This window comes from Saccostrea cucullata, unplaced genomic scaffold (assembly GCF_032062105.1).
Source record: "Saccostrea cucullata isolate Sc308-1 unplaced genomic scaffold, CSIRO_AGI_Scuc_v1 ctg6611, whole genome shotgun sequence".
NCBI classification, from domain to species: Eukaryota; Metazoa; Mollusca; class Bivalvia; order Ostreida; family Ostreidae; genus Saccostrea; species Saccostrea cuccullata.
This window is the reverse complement of record NW_026941430.1, coordinates 87,811-110,371: the sequence shown is the minus strand read 5'-3', so window position 1 is coordinate 110,371 and position 22,561 is coordinate 87,811. Positions and strand designations below refer to the sequence as shown.

Genomic DNA, 22,561 nt, shown 5'->3' with positions numbered 1-22,561 from the left:
GTTTGTATTTTATTTTTTAACCAAACAAGGCTTGAAAAACATGTGTACTGCAGTATGGTTAGGTCTCCAGTATTGTGTACATGACAACATATGAAACAAATTTACTAAAATAATTGTTTATACCAGTGTCAAGTGTTTTATTATATTTCCAATTGCCTTGTTAGAAAATCTATTTTCACCACCAATAGATACTTTTTTATAGAACCATTTTGTAAATTAATTGATATTGGTATACGTACGTTTTAAAAGCTTGTAAAAATGAAAAAAAAAAAACAGAAACAACAACAACAAACAGACGTAATACTAATTTAAACCTTATATTCTCCGTCCATCTTTTCACAGCAAACTTCTCACCTCAGTTAAACTGTTAAGTATTTTGATATACACACTATTTAAAAAAAAGAAAAAAAATTCAAGCAGACTCGACATTCATTCAGCATTAATAAAATGCATACTTAAAAAATGAAAAAGTGTTCTAAAGTTGTCCATTGCAAAGAAATCTTAGAGCGTTCAACATTGATCAGGAGCACGGTAGGAATGCCTGAAAGTGGTAAATTATTGAATAATTGGCTCCCGTCATGAGATAAGCATACTTATTTTCATAACAAAGAATTTATTCATCATGAATTAGTGGTATATAAATTAGGAAGAAGCGCTAGTCCTTAAATGAAAATGCCAATTGCATCATCAATAATTTTTTTCTTGTAGGATATTTTTTTCACTAGAAACACACACACACACACACACACACCCTCCCTCACACACACACACACACCCTCACACCCTCACACACACAGACAGAGAGAGAAAGGGAGAGTGAGAGAGAGGGGGGGGGGGAGAGGTATGTACTTTAATCAATATTTGTCATGCCTCGGTATAACAAAAACCAGAATTATTATTTTTTCATAATACCCGGTATTGAACTCTTTGTTTAATAAAAGCAAAGCACATGTATCTCATTAAGATTAAAGAAGTTATATTTCTATGAAATATTTTGAAAAAACAACAAAGATTTAGATCATTTTAGCAATTGAGCAAGGATTATAATAAATATATTAAAGCTTACAATTTTGCAAACCCATGCAGCCGGAAAGACATTTCTTTCAAGGAAATATACACTAGAATATACGAGGAAGCATGTGAAAGGCAAAATTTAAATTGAATTTTGATCCTACATCAAATCAAAACTACTTCATAAATTACATTAAATTTGTACTGAGTTTTCTAAGATCTTCAAGATGGAAAATGTTGTAGCTGAAGAATACTGGAGGAAAAGAGCTGAAGAGGAAACGGCAGAAAGTAAATATATATCTTTTGTTCACTCCAATTATCTTCATTATTATCAGAAAAGATTAAGTGTTAAAAAAAATCGACATAAATACCCGCTATATAAGTATAACTTTGTAATTTACAACATTTGAATAGAGATAGTATCATATTTTTGTTTAATTTAACTTAAAAAAATTCGAAATGGTTTTGTTTATTTTTTGTTTAATTTAGACACCAGCAGAAAATATCAACATGGAAGAGGTATTTGCACTGTGTTCATTTTAGATATGTCAGAGAGTATGAAAGGGGAAGGATTCCGCCAAATGAAGGAGATATTTATTGATATCATGCAAGGTATCTTCAGCATAATTCATGTAAACACATTTTAATGATTCTAATGCGATAATTTAACATCTACATCAATTTAAACGAGGTACATACTGTAGATGTGGATTACATAACAGTGTTTTTAATTTCACTGTGTTCAAGATTTCAGAATTTTCTGCGAAATTCAAATAATCATCGTGATTATCATTTCATTCATTTCTACCTAAAAACAGGCATAGCACCTGAATATTTATAAACGTTTCTGTGTGAAATTAAAGTAACAGTTAAAGGTAATTTTCTAATAAACCCTGAAAGTTTAGACATGTGAAATTAAAGACGTCTGCAGTATTTTGTAGAAATAAAAACGTTGTAAAATTGATTCATTTATTTGTTAGGCATTATTTTTTTTAAAATTGTTAATGATTCAATAAGAGCACGGAACCATTCTTATGTAGTGTAGTTTGAAGTTTCTTCAAATTATGACAACCGATTAATTATTGATATGAGTGTTCGTAATAGAATAATTTTCATGTAGTGTAGATACATATCATGACCCCCTGAAATAGGGCAGGATCATGTTATGCAAGTTTTACACAAAAATATACAGGAAAATGATTGATTGTATCTTGTCAAATATCCCTCTCGAGAACTTTATACTCATATTGAGACGCCATCACTTGCTGGTCAGGTGGAGAGCTGCAAATTTCGTCTTATTTACTCGGCACTCGGGGTCATTGAGCAGTGAGGTGAGGGATCTTTTCAGTGCCAACACCTTTTGCGACAAGGGATCTTGGTTTATTTTTTTTTATTTATGAGTAACAGATTTTTTTTCTTATTGATGCAATTAAACAAATTTAATTTGATATGTGTTCATCCCATTTGTGCATCTATTATCTTTACTGTACATACTTCACTCTTTTCCCTTAATTTGTAGAGTATGAAGATTTACATTTAGACGACAATATCGCCGTGATAGGATTTGAAGAGGAAACAAAATTTCTTCATTACTATTCCAACAATTATTATTCCATCAAGAAATGCCTAGGCAAGTAGTATTCAGCCATATTCATAAGTTAAATACAAACATCATTTTAGGGGCATTTAATTTAATTTTAAGTAGAGCGTTAAAATAAAATAATCATATTTTGCATGAATTTTGGAATGTTCAGTAAATACTCGTAGTAATACGATATGCATATATGTTTTTTAATTTTGTTTGATTTTTTCTTGTTTGATTTGTTTTTTGTTGATAATATTTTGAGTGGAAACATTTCATTTATGTCCTTGTATGTCTTTATAATTAATGAAATTATATTTCTGTAAAATTTATATTAATATATATATAGATAACATCGACTGTAAGGGACCATCCCCTATGGAGGCAGGGATACTACTGTCGTTGTCGTGTATTCAGTTCGGAGGAGGTAAGTCTTAATAAAAATGAGGAAACAACAAAAAGGTATTCCGAATGTAGAGTTTAAAAGCACTGTGTACATATGATATAGTGTACTATCATATGTATGAAAAAACAGTTATGAATTATAAAGGTGTCTCTATCTAAAAGTTACTTTCAAGGCAGGGTGTAATTTTATGGGAAAAACGAATATACATATACATATTTTGCTTCACAAATATCTGGGAAGTTGAATACTAGTATACAAAAATTTATCTTAGTTCTTAGTCTATTTGGATTGCTTTAGATCACTGTGATATGCTGCATGTCTTGTGTTTCCATTGAGAGGAAACGAACAATCAAATACTATTATCGCTAGTGAAACACATTTCAATATGATGCCAATGAGTATTTTATTAATATTTTATATTTACAATATTTGAAGGTCACACAATACCTTTGGATCCTCTTGTAATCAGAGCTAGGGTTGTGGTGATAACTGATGGACATCCCACCGATATGTCTAGCTCTCTGGAGTCGTACAATTCACCAAACAACAGCGAGGTATATTTTATTGATGCCTTTGATGTTGTTATACGACTTAGCTATATTTCATATTATACATCGATAATAAATATGTATTATTGAAAGTTTTCAATTATATGAATATGTATTTTTAAGGCATTCAATAGACTTTTGTGTCTAGTTAGTGACAGAGGAAGATGGAACCCATTTACCTTTATAGCTGTTGGCAAAACTCCGAATTGTGTAAGTGTTCATTGAACCCATATATGCATTTATTTCAGAAATTAAAAATATATTCTCAAGATAAAATAAATTGCCTTAAAGAGTCTTTTAGGAGCATTGGCAGTTGCGTCTAGGGGTGGGCGAATATTGCAACCAGAAGAAGCTCGACAGACTGCCAGATTTTCTTTAAACAGTGTGAGTATTCTTGCCTGACAAATAGAATCAAACAGTAATTAATCTCAAAGGACCATTAAATTAATATCACATTTTTTATAAATGTAAATATAGATCTCTAACATCGTTAAAGGAGGGATCAAGTGCCATTTAAAGTATGTTTAATATGTTGAGCGGCCACAGTCTCTGTGTATTCCTTGTTATGATCGGGCTAATTGAAATATGGAAATACACGTAGAAGTAGTCTTTTAATCAAGTGAAAATCAGTTTTTAAATAATAAATATAAGAAAATGCAGTATAAGTCCAAAGTAAAGAGTTAAATTAATGTAAGTTAGACTTAAGAGAAATGGAGAGAAACATCTTCTTTGCCATCTTTGCGATTTTCAAGAAGATCAAATGTAAATAATATTTGATATTCGTGATAATTCTCTTTCTGTTCCATAAACACCAGTATTAAGATACTTAGAAATTACAGTATGATGTAAAATTTCATATTTTGATACTTAAATTTATAGAGAATGGCAAATGAATTGTTAAATCATTATCCCGAGGAGTCAATATCGGAAAACCTAGTAAGAAGGACGGTGTTCCAAACAAGAGGTTATCAACGTTCAAGTGAGGATGACATTGTAAGTCAATTTTGCATCAAATTGAGGTCAGAATGGGAACCAAATTAGAGGCCAAGATAAAAGCCGAGTCAACTTGGTGGTCAGGCTAAATAGGGACAGGCCAGGTTTTATAATATTCCAAATGTTAAGTGCATATTACAAAAACTGATTACATACTTTGAGTACATAAACTACATTGTGACAATTCCTCTGTTCGTTAAAGATGTTATTAGACTGTTTTCTAGATCTTTAAACTTTATTTCGTTATCTGCTTACTCTGTTCTCGTGAAAAGAGTTTTCTTATTTTAACTGAATATTGAGCGACTTTAAATTATTTGACATGTATTTGAAAGTAATCATGTAGAGAAACATGTAATTTTTTTAAATTTTAAATCTAAATTTTTAAATAATTAATATTTAATTTGAGAGTATGGTAATTTTTTTATTCAGAATCAAATATGTGAAATACTGAATGAAAAAAGCGTATATACGAACGACGAGGCAGAGTTCGGTGCAAGTGATGAAGAAGAATTCAAAGAGCGATATTCCACAATGCCTTGTATTGGAACAAGAGTAAGAAGAGGCAAAGACTGGGAATGGGGAGATCAAGATAGTAATGAAGTGGGCACGGTCGTTGGTCATAGTACACAGGGTATTTAGAATTTTACCCGTTTATCTAAATGATTTCGGAAAACATTAGACACACACCTTGTCAAATTTAGTCAGAGAATTTGAATAGTTTTATTTTATTTTAAGAATACTACAGTTGGTTGAGGATAACATACCCCCTCTCCCTGAAAAAAGTATCAAAGGAGGCAAATCCATTAATTTCAATGGCTTTCCTCAAGTAGAGATAAAAAAAATTGTGCTTACAGATTCTGCGCAATTAAAAACGTTTGAGCTCAAGTTTGTAGTGCACTCACTCCATAATCTGATCTTTTGGATGTCTGTTTTTTTCTCTGCTTCAATTGTGTATTTAAGGAATGTTTTTAAGTTTGTGTGAGTTATTGGTGTGTGAATCAAACATACTTGTCACGTAGGCATATTTCATGAAGAGCGCTAGCACATTAAACTTCAAAACATTCCTTATAGCGAGCGCAGCGTGGTGGCGCGAAGCGCCGCTCGCGTAGCGAGCTCAAGAGACTAACGTGTACGAACGGAGGAAATTCGGGTTGAAATCTGCACATTGTTCCAAGAAATTTTTATCCCACTGTGTGAAAAAATATCAAACTCCCAATAATTCCATGCGGTGCATAGCAACATGATGGCTAAAACATAGCAACAACTTACTTGAGAAAAATTACAAACAACGATATAAGGCAATTTCTATGCCACAAAACTATCCTTTCCGTTCTTAGCCAACAGGACTTCTTATTTTACGTCATACTTTCGTCACTTAATTAAACGGCTCGGGGTTTTCCGATGTTGTTTGAAACTTCCGAAAAGTTCGGAATCTCGATCCCGATGCCTGTGAAGTGATTTCTTTTTATTATTTTCTTTTTTAATGAACTGAGGATATGCCCTTGCAAGTAATAGCTGTGTAAAGGTTTTTGATAGTAAATAACTGCAATCGCCCCAATGGTCGCACCGTAGAATATATTATTTATATTTTACATGTTAAAGCACCAAAACATACGCATTTTTTTTAATTTCTCGCTGTCCTATATCATACTTTTACAAAGCCTCGTAGCTTTATTGTGACGTCACATTAATGCACGTTAGTCGGTATATAATTCTACGCGTGAATATACGAGGGGTGATCAAAAAGTTCGCGAACTACACTGTATCTCTATATCTACAAAACCACAATTCAGATTAGAATGTAATTCGGTACACACATAGCCATACACAAGGTCTATAAAAAGCATATGCTGCATAAAGTTTTCTCCTTGTTTGTGACGTCTCAATGCGAAAATAACGTCACTGTGTAGGTCGCTTGTCACGAAAAATGGTTGTGTCAGTCGAACTCTTTCAACAAATGACTGTACAATTCATTGTATATCTTAGAAATCCCTCTACAGTATCTCTTAATAATTTGGACACAGTTTATTAAGAGAAATAAGACCAGTTCCTATAAATTCATTTAATGATTGGATTGATTGTTTTAGTGAAGGAAGGCAGGTGACTGGTTAAAAATGATACTTGTCATGTTGCCCACTGAAAGCAGGTTTAAAAAGATCTGTGTGTAACCGAGCAGTAAGGCAGATGTTGTTTTCATAATTTATTCAGGAATAAAGGCATTGATCTAAAATAAACAAAGTACATAATAAGTCAAAATTACAAAAATTGAGAAAATAACATATAAGATAATTTACCTTACAGTATACGTTTAAGAAAAATGAACTCTATGAAAAAAAATGTCTTCTGTAAACAATTCAAATTAAAACCTTACAGACTCATTATAATTCAGTTACAACTTTGAATGCAAAAGTACAATAAAGTAAAACGTTTGCAATCAAAATAATAACGTAAATCAAATCTTTATATGGCAATGAAACACATAATCAAATATACAAATTACATATCATAAGATGCGTTTGATGGACACTGGATTTAAAACATAGCTTCTTTCTGGAAAACGTATTACTGCTCTGATATACAAGGTAAAGCGCGGTAAATTTATACTTATAATGAAAATGTATTATTGGATGAAAAAATAGGAAATAACCAATCAAATGAAAGAGCCAATGAAATCATAGAATAAAACTTTACTCAGGCAACTCAATCCAGGTGCGCAATAGAACTTTTGGTTTATCAAATTTTAAGATTATATTTATCAAAACGATATGAAAATAATAATTAAAAACGAATAAATACATATAGAAATAGATTTCGTAATATCACATGTGTTTTTAATTAAGCAATTTGCTATCAAAAACCTCCAATTTACACTTTGAAAAATAGTTGAATATTTGAACAATAATTTTACATGCCTAAGGTATCATTTACTTTAGAATTTAAACATATTAGATATGATAAAAAGGAGGCACCCAATCTCTATCCACCTTGAATAAAGGTCTCTCCCGAGAGATGAGTTGTGTTTTCATTGTCGCCATGCTTATTTTTGGAAAGGATCTTTTTATCCACCCATTCTGTTGCCAAAATTTGACCATTTCTGACAAATGAACTGTTCTTGTCATAAAATTTATCTCACATGGAAAGAAATATAAATCTCAGAAAACTCTTTCAACTTTTGTGACAAAACGCAAGGGACGGGGTCACGTAACCGCCAATATCACGTGATTTGCACATGCGCAGAACGGTTGTTGATGTGCATTAAAATCGGAGAAGATTAATTTAAACTATAATCAACATTGAAACCAAATATTGTTTCTTTTATGGAAGTTATTCAATTAGTTCACGAACTTTTTGATCACCCCTCGTGCACGAAAATTGTTTTCAAATCAATTTCACATTTGGCGTAGTAGAAAAACACAGCTAATGTAAATATTGTTGTATGGTCTTTTGTGCCTGAATACTGTTTTTTATCTCCATATATGTCATGCAAATAGTTCTTCACCAAACGTTCGGCTCTTAAAGGGGGAGGAAATAAGCACCTCCTTCAAATTTACCTGATATTAGAACCTCTGTCAATCATCTGACATTAAGCCTGGGATTGGATACTTTGATTTGATTGACATTCAGTTTGCTGCTGTTGTGTATATCTTGTGTACCTTGTCTGGAGATCGTACCGACCATGGAATTAACTTTCAGGCTTTTGATGCCTACCGCACTGTATGCCAGCGTGATAAAGAAGCCATCAAATCGTTCTTTTCTTTTTTAATTCATAAGAATATGCCATAAATATAATCAATCTATCAAATTATTAAATAAATGACAAGAAAATCATGGCTATATAATAAATATTATAAATTTAAATTTAAAAGGGAGGATTTCATATCACGATTACAATCGATAATTTTAATTTCCGTGTCAAAAAATGAGTTAACGTACGTTTATTCCTCCATTAATTAACAAAATAAACCGACCTGCGTTTGAAGCTAGTATCATGGAATTAAATAAAATTATTTTTTAAAACAAGTACGAAAACATTGTAACATTGTTCATGAGTCAAGCGAATTTATATTTATAAGCAAGACAAACCTGTACGTGTCGCTTTTCCTCGAGACATGGTGACGAAGTTACGGTATATTAATAAGTTTTAGAAGAGAAATTACTCGAAATATAACATTTTGCTTTGTATTTAATGTTTGAAATTAATAATGAATCCTGAAAGAAAAAAACGATGCAGATAATTCTTTTCCCGTTTCATAGCTCTCGGGGAATCAACCCCGGTCCGAAGCCCTGGCCATTTTTACCGACCATGTGTTATGGAAAAATCTTAAAAAGATATTTACTTAGACAATAATATTTCTACTTCAACATTTTATTCTCAAAACATCGTTTCTAAGTTTCATTGTTATTTACCGAGAGACTGTTTTATGATTCACTTTCTTCTTTCGTTTTGCGTAGTCGACGTGTAATTTGAATTACTTCCCTTTTTGTCGCCAGATTACAACGCTAAATGTATTTTCATTATAACACTTCATTAAGAAACGCACTGTATGTAAAAAATGTCGAATTATTAAAAATATCAATTATTTTAAAAGAAAGAAATTGAGAAGGATTCTGTCTGGAACAAAAATGCTTTATTTCGCATTTCAATTCATGAGCTAACATGAAAAAAAAACGGCCTCGGTTTACAAAGTCGTAGGAAAACGCATACAGGTAATACACTTAGGGGCTCAGGTAACATCCTGTGTTTATAGGTAGTATACACAAGCCAGTGTCGTTCCCTCGGGGCTTCTCAGCCGCTTGATTAAGCTCCACCCCACACCAAACTTACCTGAGGAAAACCGTACGGTTGAAAACCTCGGCCTTTAAAATTATAAGTTGTGCATTCCCTTAATCAGACCTAAAAACCAGAGGTCTCTGGTCACAGCAGGCGTGGGCACAAACATCCGATTTGCCCTGAGAGCCGAGTTAAGGTCTGAATTTGATTAATTTAATGCCCTTCACCGGCAAATGGTGTCCTCTCAATATATGAATTTAAAAATTGTCAAATGGGACGTCGTACACCAAAAACAATCAATTAATTAACCAATCTATTGTCCTAAAGTGCGTATCATATCATTCTGAACATAACAATGTTTTAAAGGTGCTTAGACACAGATTAGAAGTTAACATTTCTACACTGAATTTCTTGATTATATATATAATATTTTTCATTCAAACACAACAAAATTGCACTTTTCTTAAGAATAAAATTAAAGTTTGTGAAATTGCAGGAAGTGTCAATCAAACCCGTCCTGAAACTCTAAATTTTCAATAACTTCGAGATGAAGTGAGATTTTTTATTATATTTAGTGTGAAATGCTATTGCAATATATACGTTATGATACATGCATGTATGTTATATGCAGAAAATTTAAGAAAATATTAACTTCAAATCTGTGTCAAAGCACTTTTAAATATATGTTTCTCAACGAATCGTAGTGAAGTTGGTCATGGATGAAAAATAAAACTATTCGTTAACATTGTCTTAGTTGGATGGATAAATGTTCATTGGGACAATGGCAGGGTCTTGAATTACCGATATGGATATAATGGATTATTTGAAGCATATGATCTAACCGTTTGTGATGAACCAAGGACCACATCAAAGGGAAAAGTTGCAGTTGGATGTCTCGTGAAAAAAGGTAAATATATTCCAACTACGTCCTTTTTGGTAAGGCTGTAGACTTTTAACTTAAAATTAAATTCTCATTTAAAAGTTTTCGTTTGTCCCATTTATTCTGCCTCGAGAAACTGAAAATTTTGATTGTTTCTATTTACAATAAATCACTCACTTGGCGCAATGGTTAGAGCGTCTGCTCTAGTCGAGAAGTAAAGATTTACATTTAAAATCCCATTGTGTGACGTGGAGACCGGTCCTTCGGATGAAACCGTATAAACCGAGTTCCCATGTTGCAGTAGGTGCTGGCTTGAAAAAAACCCTGCCTGCTCAAAGGCCTTTAGTGCCAAATATAGGACAAAATTTGCAGTTTTCTACGGGCAAGTGGTGGCGTCTCCATATATAAGGGTGAATTATTCTCGAAAGAATAGATAATTTGAAAAAGGAATTTACAAATTAGTTTTAAATTTTTAGGACCAGATTGGCAATGGGGTGACCAAAACGGCAGCGAGGAGAGCATTGGGACTGTCTATCGAGTAAAACACAATGGAGTTGTGCATGTAAGTATCGACATGTAATTAGTAGATCATAATTCCGTTGTATGGTTTCTTTTAATCTCTGCTCATAGCATAATCACTATTACTTTCAGGTGCGATGGCCAAATGGAAACAAAAGTAATTACAGATTTGGCCACAAAAATAAATATGATCTTGTTTTGTGGTGAGTCAACTTGCATAATATCCTGTTTAACAAAAAAAAAAAAAAACGGAAATAAGATAAAATATATCCTTTATAGGATTTTGTATATATAAATGAGATTCTATTTTAGAGATTTATAGATTATTTATATTTTTTGTTTACAATATCTAGTGATCCAAATGACCCTGAAGTTATGGAATCGCTGAAAAATCCACCAAGCCGCCTTAATGGGAGAAAATCAGAAATAGACAAGGAATGGAAATGAACACAACTAAATGCAACATCTAAAGTGTCATATGGAATGGAAATTTTCTTTATCTTAGTTTTTTTTATTTGAAAGAATTCAATAAATACGTTCCTTAATATTGGCGATAGGTAATCATTAGGACAAGTAATAGGCAACCAGAGAACCCAAAGAAATGTGAACACCCCTGTACCAAAATAAAAATTGCCATGCATGTTTATTGATCGTAGTATACGTTAATAGTGGTCAAGAAATTTAATTTTCCATGTCCCTTAATAGTTAATAGTTGGATGAAAAGAAAGAAAACGTAAACTCTACTTATTTCTCTTCAACAAACACCACCTCTTATAATTCCAGGTTAAAGTGTAATTGGATTGATATTGCTTCAAATTATGACAATTAAAACAAAACAATAGCAGAGATATATTGTAAGAAACATTACAAAGCGTTGGCAGATTTTACATGTAAAATAGTGATAATTTTCTTGTAATTATTTGTAGTTTTATACTATGCTATATTCCGAGATAAGAAAAATTTGATGTAATTGCAAAATATATGTACGTACATCAAATTCTTGTCTTCATTAAGAAATACATGTTAATCTACAGTGACAGCTGTGACAACAGGGATATCTATTCGTCACATAAAAACCACTATAGAAGTACCTGGGGTAACATAAAATACTCAGCAAAACATATGTTGCAAAAATAATTTATTTATCAAAGAAAATAAAATAAAACAATAACAATGATCTTTAACTTGATACAAGTTCATGTGGTACATGTTTCACGGCCCACACGGATTAAGCAATGCCCACTGGCACGTCCCTTGCTTATTTCTACTGCAGTAACTTTTTCTGTAGGAGCATTTCGTGCCACTCGGTATAGGTGAAGAACATGTGTTAGCATTGCGAAGATGCCTCATAATCACACCATTCTTTTTCGTTACGATCTGAAAAGGGAGAAAAGTACATGTATATAAAACCCTTCAAATTTATCTAATTTGATGAAAAAGATGTTTTCTTATTAACAGATTCTGATAAATTCTGTGGGCACCATCTTCAAAAAAAAAATATGAGGAAGAAGCATCCATTTTATATATCTAATAAATCTATACACAAAAATGGAATATAACAAATTTAACTAGCAATAAATATGGCGTTAACAATCGACAAAGTTTTGATAGAACATTTGCATTTCGCAGGACAAAGAAGTATTCTTGAAAGAAAGCAAATCAAAAGGGAATTAACTATTTTACAGTAGAAATACATTTTTTTCTATCGTAATTTTTGTTTTAATCAAATCTTTAAAAATGTTTGTGCTTTACCTGACAAAAGCAGTCATATTTCCGGAACAAATCTATATCCGTCTTTTTTATATCCGCCATTTTGTAAAATTCTCTTATTCGTATACCTCCATCAAAATTGTAAGCTGAAATATGACCAGAATTTATCATTAATCCCTCAACACTCTGAAAAAAAAATATATATACATTGTGATTCCAATATGAAAGGAAAATATGTACCATAATATGAAAGGAAAATATGTACCATATATTAAATATTTAGAGCCTTTCTCCAATATTTGTGGACCACATGACATAAAATATCCATTCCCAGTTATGGTTCCTTCATAATCTGTGCCTATTCTACCCTGATAGATACAAAAAAGACTTCAACACTTGTAATTGACAAGAAAAATAATGGTGATACTAGTCATTTATTATTCTACATTAAAAGCTAGTACATGTACATGTACCAGCGATCATGCTCAAGGTTTTTTTTTTCTCCTGTGGTTAAAGTTTTTTTTTATATGAAGTTAAGGATGGTATAGACTTTTATTTACAAAATGTCAAATTTCTTCTATTTAAATTACACTAAGAAAGTGAAAAATTTTCTTTAAATACACCTCTCAATTGTATATATAAAATGCAAAAGAAATCAATTAATTTTGCTTTGACTTTCTCCACATCAATTTAGGGGAATAATTGTAGTTATGGTTAAAAAATTTCAATCATATTTTATTTTACCTTGTAAGAATCTATAACCGACACTCTGTAATGCCGCTCAAATAAATCGTCACCCTGATTGTCAATCCCTTCTGCTTGAACCTGAAAAACTAACAGAAGCAGACAAACGGTAAATGAAAATTTTCTTAAACAGTTTCTTTACACCACTTCTTTTATGCAATATATGTATCACTCAAACATACCATAACTGGAACTGCAATATAGTTCTTGCCTGTGAGATACTTTCGCTTGACAACTGAAAATTTCTTTGATTTGAAAACATAACATTAATATTACTTTAAAAAGGATCATTTTTATCAACGGACTTATCATTTTGTGGTTCTGTGTTTCACATTTGTTTATATATACATAGGCGTGTGTTAAGTAATAAGAAATCACTGTCATGTTTAAGGCAAAGGGGTCAACGTTTATGTAAAATTAAAATTCCAGACACCAATCAATTTTAAATTCGACAGGTGCGCGTTTAACATGGTTATGTAATCGTCAATAGTGTGGTGAACTGAGTGCAGGAGGAGTTAACATCTCTAGTAAATCAATGTATATTTCTCTGCGGTTGGTTTGTGGTGTCTTTATTTCCTTGCAGAATATATTGAAATGGAAACAACGTACAAGAAAAAAAGAGAAGATAATAAAAACTACAGATGACTGAATCTAAATACTTCTTTCCTAAGATACATGTACATTTATGATATAAATTCTTACCATAAGAAATACATGGCGGGTTGCAGTGAATATTTATCAAGACTCTTCTTTTTCCATCACTAGAATATCAACGGCAACGGAGGGGACTGTATAAAGAATTTTAGAATATTTATTTATAAAAATATAATACTTTAATCCCTGTTATGGTATTTTAGGCCTAATAGCAACAGATTCAATGAAATTGAATACAGAACAAGTGTTTAGGCCTTTGATTCTCCTTTTTAATATAGACACAATTCCGATTTATTATTATTAGCTTGCTTGGGTGGGATGTCTCCTAATTTCTGACCTTGAATTTTGGGAAGAGTTATCTCCGTCGTTTTTTTTAATAAATTAGAACAATCAATTTAAGAGACCTTGTCTGGTAAAAAAAGAGATCGTTTTCAATCACCATTCTGTTTCAGTGCATCTTTCCACCACAGCATGCAGTGATTTTCTTACTAAAAGTATTTGATTTTTTTTTTTAGAATATCGCTTGTCTCCAAAAGCCTCAACATGTTCAATGCAATAATCTTTATTAATTAACAACTGTTTAGTTAACTATATTTTCAAATTTTCTGGCGGTAAATATTAATCCTTTTAAACTATAAAATGCATTGATCTAATATCAATTATGTATTTGATGGAAATCTAAGGATAGAGAATTTAATCCTATAAGGGTTGGAAATCCTTAGTGTAAAACTTTATATAAGAGCGACAATTTAATTCAATAGATATTTTCTTTAAAAAAAATCAAGTAATCATCGAATATTTACGAAAATCGAATAAAGTCACAGATCTCTCTAAATCTTTTGAAATGGAATATTTTTTATTCAAGGATGACGTTTTCATTTTCCGCCTTCTTTTCAAAATTGAAGGACTCAATGACCAGAAAATTACAATGTTGTATGTAATTTGTTTACAAAGCAAGACATCATTAAAATTTTTCCAGGGAAATATTTTTTCGCCCACAATACTCATAAATCTATTTGTAATACTATTCTTTACATGCTTTAGGAAAAAAAGACATTAATTGAAAAATATCCAGTCCCATATCTACAGGCATATTTGATGTTCTGACAAATGTTTTTACCTCTTCAGTTCAAGAAAGCAATGAAATATTTTATGATGAATTAAGTTATTTAAGACATTTTTTGAAACCTCTAATATTTTTAGAAATCAAAGAAATATCACGGTTAATTACAAAGGTTAAGAAATTACATAAACAAACCAAAAACCATGTTCTTCTGATAAAAATTTAACTCGCATTTGAAATAGCATTAATAAAGGATTTAGTCCGACTATTTCAAACAAATTATTTTTATTTTAATCAAACAAAATAGAAATAAGGAAAAAAGAAACCTGGAATTTTCACTTTATTTGTAACAGTGGAAGGAAGTGGCAGCCTACAGAAATACGACTGTCACTTGTTTCCCATCATTCACGACTAAGGTGCTAACTAATAACCACAAATCGACCTTACACAGGTGGTTAAATCTCACGTGCAATCTTATTGTGTTTAAAAGTACATGTTTGCATAAAAGATTAACTAAAAGCAAGACACTGTAACTGACACAATCTTTTTACTCAGTCATTTTCTTTATACTTCTTATACTTATCAAAATGTTTATACTTATACTTATTGCAAAATGTTAAAAGTGCATAGATATATATGCATTTAATAGTGCATGATTGTTTCGAATCTGTCTAGCCTTTTTCCCGATTGAAACTATTTTTTAATGTAAAAAAACCTGTTTGGCTACTTTCCTCAGCACATTTGATTTGCAATACGCTTACAACTTTGGAATAATATGAACATTTTCTGACGTATTTCATTCAGACAATATACTTATTAAAACTGAAAAGAACAAAATTTAATTTTTTTTTATTATTAACAAAAATACAAGAAAAGAAATGCAAACCTACCGGTTTATGCATCAGCAGTGAAAGTAATCTTAATGATATAGATATAATTATAGTGATTATGAAATACTATTCACTGTATAAAAATCTAATATTTTACTGGTCACTTTTTTGGATAAAGACAATTCAGTTAGAAGAATACAGAATTTAAGTACTTATTAGAAAAACCCGAAAATGGAAAGACAGGAAGAACATAAACAGTGATTGTTTGTAATGGAAGAAGGGACAGGGCAGATGTATACATTGATATATCAAAATAACAAAATGTAACGCTGTGCATGAAACATATGGAGATAACGAACAGTATTCAAGATCAAAAGTCCATAAATCAATACAGAATAGGAGCAGAGCAAACACAGACCTGCAAAACATCGGAGGTGGGATCAAGTGCCATTTGACTCAATGATAACAGCATCTATATAAATATAATATAGATGCTTTTATCTTATGAGGAAATATTTTGCTCGAGATCGGCGTACACAGTCGGGTTTGGTATACTCATCCTTTTTTACATGCACTTCAAACAGAAAGGTAGCAGACATTTTTAGCTCTCAAATAATTTAAAAAATAAAAACAGTCCTATTTCTTTTATTCAAACAATAATTTTATACACATTGGTGATGTTTATTTGCATCGTTGGTTAAGTTAAGCTGTATTTAAGACTTGATTTTCGTGGGATTGAAATCTGTAAGAAAATTCGAATGAAAGCGGCTTTCATACTTGAAGGCTTTCATACTTGAAAAAATAAATGAAAATTTTTGTGTTATTTTAAATTGTAATATTTGCTATTGTTATTTTGTTTGTAATATCACAATGCCACGAGTCAAAGCGAAGAGGGCGAAGGACACGCCATTGCGATGGCAAGCAACTAGGACAATAATCCGAGATTCCTCTGACTCTAACCCCCGCTTTTATATTATGACTTGTGCGGGAGAGAGTCAGAGTGGAGGCCATATTGAAAAGTGGAAATTCGGTGACACCAGCCGGTGTCGCAACTCTGCCTATCTTTTACAACTTTATTTCGCGGAGCTAGCTCCCGAGACGCGAGAAATCAGTAAAATAATTATTCTCCTACTTGTTAATCGTCATTAAAAGGATACTTTCGCCGTTTAAACGGCCTTATCACCAACATATGAAGTATCACTTGAATTAAGTCGCCTCCTTGCCATTCGACTGCTTTGCGCATGACGTCACACACAAATACACAAACAAACTATCACGTGAAAATACCATGTGTGGTGTAAATACGGTTTTTAAACCTCATATTAGCATTGAAGTCATTTTTGACAGTTGCTTTCCTTGTCAATAAATAAATAAAGCATCATTATGTTGTTTTATGTGTTTTTTCACATCAATTTCATATTTTTCCGTAAGGCCCACACGTTTTTTGAGCACGTGTTACTTTCAAACTGAATGAAATTTTGTGTATTTGTGTGCTGACGTCATGCGCAAGGAAGTCAATGGCGAGACTTAATTCAAGTTATGCTTCATTTGTCGGTGATAGGGCCGTTTAAACGGCGAAAGCATCCTTTTAATGACGATTAACAAGTAGTTAATAAAGTTGTAAAAGGTAGGCAGAGTTGCGACACCGGCTGGTGTCGCCGAATTTCCACTTTTCAATATGGCCTCCACTCTGACTCTCCCCCGCACAAGTCATAAAATAAAGCGGGGTTTAGAGTCAAAGGAATCTCGGATTACCAGGACAAGATCTAAAGCCAGTAAAGGACCCTACGACGCGCCAGCAGAGATTGAACAAAAGCCTGTGGTTCCAGTCATCGAGCAAATCAATGAAGTTAGCGAGAAAGTTGCTTCTCAAAGTTCCAAACGACAGTTGCCTGTGTACAGTCGGTGACATCACCCCCCTGTACTTCACAGTCTGATCAAAACGCCATTGGTGATTCACAAGGTACACCTCTAATGCTGCCAAGTATTACTCATCAGTTGGCAGTGAATGTGTCACAAAATATGAAATCAAAAATTAAGAAGTTCAGCTTATGTAGATCTTGCTTTGCTGCTTCACAATACTAATGCTGTTCCCTCAGAAAAAGTCTGTCTATATTAATAAAAGGGGGGAACTTGTTACAAGGGAAACTACCAAACCATCTGTAAAAATTGATTGCATTGAAACATGGACAGATGCCTTTATCATATATAGCAGCATCTACTCGGCAGTTCACCTTGATTCGGTTCAAGGGTTATTCAAATACATGCATGATGTTAGGTTGGGAGCATCAAAGGTCGGGGGTCTTGGTTCCAACAAGCGGCTCACCTGAGTAACTTTGAGGATGCAGTTCTTTACCATATTTCCCCTTTTCTTATATCTATTGTGGTCCGCCCCGTCTTGATTTTAATAATTTAGAATCTACACTACCCCATGATGCTTCCACCTAAGTTTCAGCTTTCCTAGCCCACTAGTTCTTGAGAAGAAGATTTTTCCTGTATATTTCTAGGTAAAACATGGATTCCCTATTGTGGCCCCGCTCTACACCTGGGGGGGGGGGGGGTCATGATTTTAACAATTTAGATTTTACACTACACCAGGATGCTTCCACCTAAGTTTCAGCTTTTCTGGCCCACTGATTCTTGAGAAGAAGATTTTTAAAGATTTTTCCCTATATATTTCTATGTATAACTTCGATTAATTATGGTGGCCTCGCCCTACCCCCGGTCGCAGGGGGTAATGATTTTAACAATTTAGATTTTACTCTACCCCAGAATGCTTCCACATGAGTTTCAGCTTTCCTGGCCCACTGGTTTTTGAGAAGAAGATTTTTAAAGAATTTTTCTTTTTATTTCTATGTGAAACATGGATTCCCTATTGTGGCACCGCCCTACCCCCAGGAGTCATGATTTTAACAATTTAAATTCTACACTACCCCAACATGCTTCCATATGAGATTCAGCTTTTCTGGCCCACTGGTTCTTGACGAGAAGAATTTAAAAGATTTTTTCCTATTTATTTCTATGTAAAACATGGATTCACTAATGTGGGCCCGCCCTACTCCCGGGGGTCATGGTTTTAACAATTTAGATTCTACACTACCCTAGGGTGCTTCCACATAAGTTTCAGCTTTTCTGGCCCACTGGTTCTTGAGAAGAAGATTTTGAAAGATTTTTCCTATATATTTCTATGAAAAACTTTGGTCGGCCATTGTGGCCCCGCCCTACCCCCAGGGGTCATGATTTTAACAATTTAGATTTTATACTACCCCAGCATGCTTCCACGTAAATTTCAGCTTTCCTGGCCCACTGGTTCTTGAGAAGAAGATTTTTTAATGACTCCACCCTATTTTTGTCTTTTCTTGATTATCTCCCCTTGGAAGTAGACTTGGCCCTTTATTTTTACAGTTTAAACTCCCCACCTCCCAAGGATGCTTTGTACCAAGTCTGGTTAAAATTGGCTCAGTGGTTCTTGAGAAGAAGTTGAAAATGTGAAAAGTTTACAGACGAACGGACGGACAGCTAGACGGTTAGACGGACGGACTACGGACAAAATGTGATCAGAAAAGCTCACATGAGCCTTCGGCTCAGGTGAGCTAAAAACTATGATGAGCAATTTCGTCTTTGTCGTAGCCTTAATCCAACAATTCCATGGGGAAATGTAGACAATGAATTGTGGCTTATTTATATGTGTCCAACAAATGCAATTCAAACCACATACGCAGTCCCCTTTCTGTCATCATACACATGCTTCGATTACAATTATAAAGGGATTTGTGTGCGCCCAATATGTTCTTATAATCATGTTTGCATCAAATGTCGAGGTAACCATCCAGTGTCACAGTGCCCTCGGGCATCTTCCATTCTCAAACTCAATCAGCCAATTATGGGAATAACTATGGGCCGGTTAATAAAATTCCTCCCCCATCATCAGTTGCCCCTATTCGTTTTAGTCCCCGAGGACCACAGATGCAAGTCCCCAAAACAAAGCCTCCAAGACATAACTTGCCCAGCACTAACTATCATTACCAGTATTCCACCAGACCTATGGGAACTGGGAAAAACACCAATTAATGTGGACAGGTTAATTGAAAGTCTTGAAACATACCCAAATAAAGCTGCAGCACTTGAATTAAAACAGGGGTTTTGTGAGGGATTTAGGTTACATTACAATGGTCCAAGGATTCATTATATGTCAAAAAATTTAACATCAGACTGTGATCATCATGAGGAATTATTGGATAAAGTTAGGAAAGAGGTAGAGATCGGTAGGATTATGGGCCTTTTTGTAATATTCTGCTAGTTAATCTCCATATTTCACCCGTAGGAATAGTACCAAAGTCGGATGGGGGTGGCGTTTGATCATGCAAATTTCATATCCAAAATTTAAAAGCATAAATCACTTTATAGACCCAGATTTGTGTTCTGTGCATTACTCGTCATTTGACAATGTAGTTGAAATGATAGCGAATCTTGGGAAAGGGGCCTTGCTTGGTAAAGTAGACATCAAAACTTATTAGACTTATTCTTACCTAAGTGATTTTGATTTATTAGATTTTTCAATTGATTGTTGGTTCTACATAGATAATGTTTACAAATGGGATGCTCAATAAGTTGCAAAATCTGGGAGACTTTTGCCACATTTCTGCGTTGGTTAACAAGAGTTAGGTCAGGGTTAGATTCATTGGATCACTATCTGGATGATTTTATTTTTGCTGGAAGGTCAGGGACAAACAATTGTCAAAAACTAATGTCAGAGTTTATAAATATGTGTTCTGAGCTGGGTATTCCATTAGCAGAGGAAAAGATCATTGGCCCTGTTTCTTTACTTACATTTTTAGGATTGGAAATTGATACCATTAATATTCTAATAAGGATCCCTCGGGCAAAAGTGGATATTCTAAAACAAATCATACATGACTTTTTGGCAAGGAAATCTGTTTTATTGAAAGAATTAGAATCATTAGTAGGCATGTTAAATTTCTTTGGAAAAGCAATAAGAACCTCATCATCATGTAAGGTTATCAGTTGAGTTGAAGGAGGATTTAAATATGCGGTCTAAGTTTTTAGAGGGGTTCAATGGGATTTCCTATTTTCCAGAGAAAGAGTGGATAAGTTCAGATGTACTAAAATTAAATACAGATAGCGCAGGAAGTGCAGAGCTTTGGATGTGGTGCATATTTTCAGGGTAAATGGGTGTTTTTTCAGTGGCCATTAGCATGGCAAAGGACTGATATTCTTAGAGATACGACATTTCTAGAGCTAGTTCCCCTGGTATTAGCAATTAGTCTATGGGGTCATGAACTCATATGCAAAAAGGTTTTGTTTCACATTGACAATCTTGCTTTAGTCAGTATAGTAAATAAACAAACATCGAAGTCCAAGAGAGTAATGAAGCTAGTTAGGGAATTGGTATTAATTAATGCTTATGGAGTGTATTTTTAAGGCTAAACACCTTATTAGTAGTAATAATAGTATTGCTGATTCTATTTCTCGCAAGCAGTGGTGGAGGTTCAAGGAATTAGCTCGAGAAGCAAGGGAAAGTCCAGAACCCATTCCAACCAATTTTCTTCAAACGATTTACAGTTGCAAGTAGAGAAACTATTGGATGCCTCCTTGTCAAAGAATACGAAGCGAGCATACGATACGGGAATAGCTGCATTTAAATATTTAGGGATGAATGTAGCTTTTCAAATAGTTGGCTACCACCCCCAGAGCATGTTGTTCAATTTATAGCATATTTATCTCTGAAGTTTACTTCATCAACTGCTAGATTGTATCTATCAGCAATAAGTTTTGAGTGCAAGTCCAGAGGACTAGTCGATATCACAAAGAATTTTTTGTTTGTAAGATGTTAGAAGGCATGAAGAGATTATCAGTTACGAAAGATTCAAGACTTCCAGTTACCCCTTCTATACTATGCAAAATAATTCAAATCTTACCATCAGTCTGTACAAATTAGTACGAGTCTTCTCTCTTTCAAGCGACATACATGTTAGCATTTTTGGGTTTTTGAGAGTTGGGGAATTCACATTGTCAAAGGGTAATACTTTTGATTCCATCATTCATAGGTCAGACATTAAATTTGGCTGTGATAATTCTCAAATGTATTTAACCATAAGACATTCCAAAAATGACCAGTATGGTCATGGGGTTACCATTTGCATTGAAAAAACTGGTACATGTACTCTACACTGCCTTGCAGTCAGGTACATGTTAGATTTTCTGTCTATGAGACTTGCAGTCAATGGACCATTATTTTGCCATCTTAACCATTGTCCTCTAACAAGATATCAATTCACAGAAGTTTTACATAAAGCAATAAATCTTCTTGGATTCAGAGCTGTAATCATAAATCCCATTCTTTTAGAATCGAGGCTGCTACTACTGCTTACCAGCAAGGATGCGACCCAGATTCTATTAGGGAGGCAGCTAGATGGAAATCCCAAGTTTATATGTCTTATATTCGCTGTGCTATAAAGCAACTATGTTTGTAAAATTTATGCTTTTCAGGTCATTCTACTGTATGGTGTCACTGTTGGGTCATCCATAATTAAGCATGCCTTTCAGGCCGCCTTGCTAAGGACAGAAGGGGTTCACTTGGGATTGGAAAGGTTGGGGATGAATATTTGGTGGCAATGCTACCCAGGTTTAAAGTTAATTAATTTAAAGAAAAAAGTGCTGTTCTTAGTCAAATATGAAGATTATCCTGACTTCTTACTCATTCTGTGTGGGAGAAATGATTTGGGGGAACCAGATTTACCTTTATTTAAGCTTAATACTACAATAATGAAAAAAGACTTACAAAACTATCTCAGCTCCTTCCCAACACAAGACTTGTTTGGTCCCAAAT

General features: G+C 33.4%; 2 protein-coding genes across 2 annotated transcripts; one reads left to right on the top strand and one right to left on the bottom strand.

Annotated features, from left to right (window-relative positions):
- Window positions 1–1,238: 1,238 nt before the first annotated feature.
- On the top strand, window positions 1,239–11,157 carry LOC134257816 (uncharacterized). Its single transcript, XM_062740413.1, has 13 exons — window positions 1,239–1,299; window positions 1,501–1,623; window positions 2,531–2,641; window positions 2,943–3,020; window positions 3,435–3,553; window positions 3,671–3,757; window positions 3,839–3,931; window positions 4,427–4,540; window positions 4,970–5,171; window positions 10,066–10,218; window positions 10,668–10,753; window positions 10,843–10,913; window positions 11,064–11,157. Exons 1-13 carry the CDS (start codon window positions 1,239–1,241, stop codon window positions 11,155–11,157), a joined length of 1,392 nt encoding a protein of 463 aa, XP_062596397.1.
- A 676-nt stretch (window positions 11,158–11,833) lies between these two features.
- LOC134257809 (uncharacterized) lies at window positions 11,834–13,496 on the bottom strand. The gene is made up of 5 exons (XM_062740411.1): window positions 13,347–13,496; window positions 13,165–13,253; window positions 12,686–12,788; window positions 12,463–12,566; window positions 11,834–12,087 (listed from the first exon to the last, which is right to left on the bottom strand). The coding sequence occupies exons 1-5, from the start codon at window positions 13,474–13,476 to the stop codon at window positions 11,923–11,925; spliced, it is 591 nt and encodes a 196-aa protein (XP_062596395.1). The 5' UTR covers window positions 13,477–13,496; the 3' UTR covers window positions 11,834–11,922.
- Between the last annotated feature and the right edge of the window lie 9,065 nt (window positions 13,497–22,561).

Coding starts and splice junctions, on each gene's coding strand:
- LOC134257816 (XM_062740413.1), top strand. CDS start 1,239: ATGGAAAATGTTGTAGCTGAAGAATACTGGAGGAAAAGAGCTGAAGAG. Junction 1,300..1,500: donor TGAAGAGGAAACGGCAGAAA/GTAAATATATAT, acceptor TGTTTAATTTAG/ACACCAGCAGAAAATATCAA. Junction 1,624..2,530: donor ATTTATTGATATCATGCAAG/GTATCTTCAGCA, acceptor CTTAATTTGTAG/AGTATGAAGATTTACATTTA.
- LOC134257809 (XM_062740411.1), bottom strand. CDS start 13,476: ATGATAAGTCCGTTGATAAAAATGATCCTTTTTAAAGTAATATTAATG. Junction 12,789..13,164: donor CGGTTATAGATTCTTACAAG/GTAAAATAAAAT, acceptor TGTATCTATCAG/GGTAGAATAGGCACAGATTA. Junction 12,088..12,462: donor AATATGACTGCTTTTGTCAG/GTAAAGCACAAA, acceptor CTCCCTTTTCAG/ATCGTAACGAAAAAGAATGG.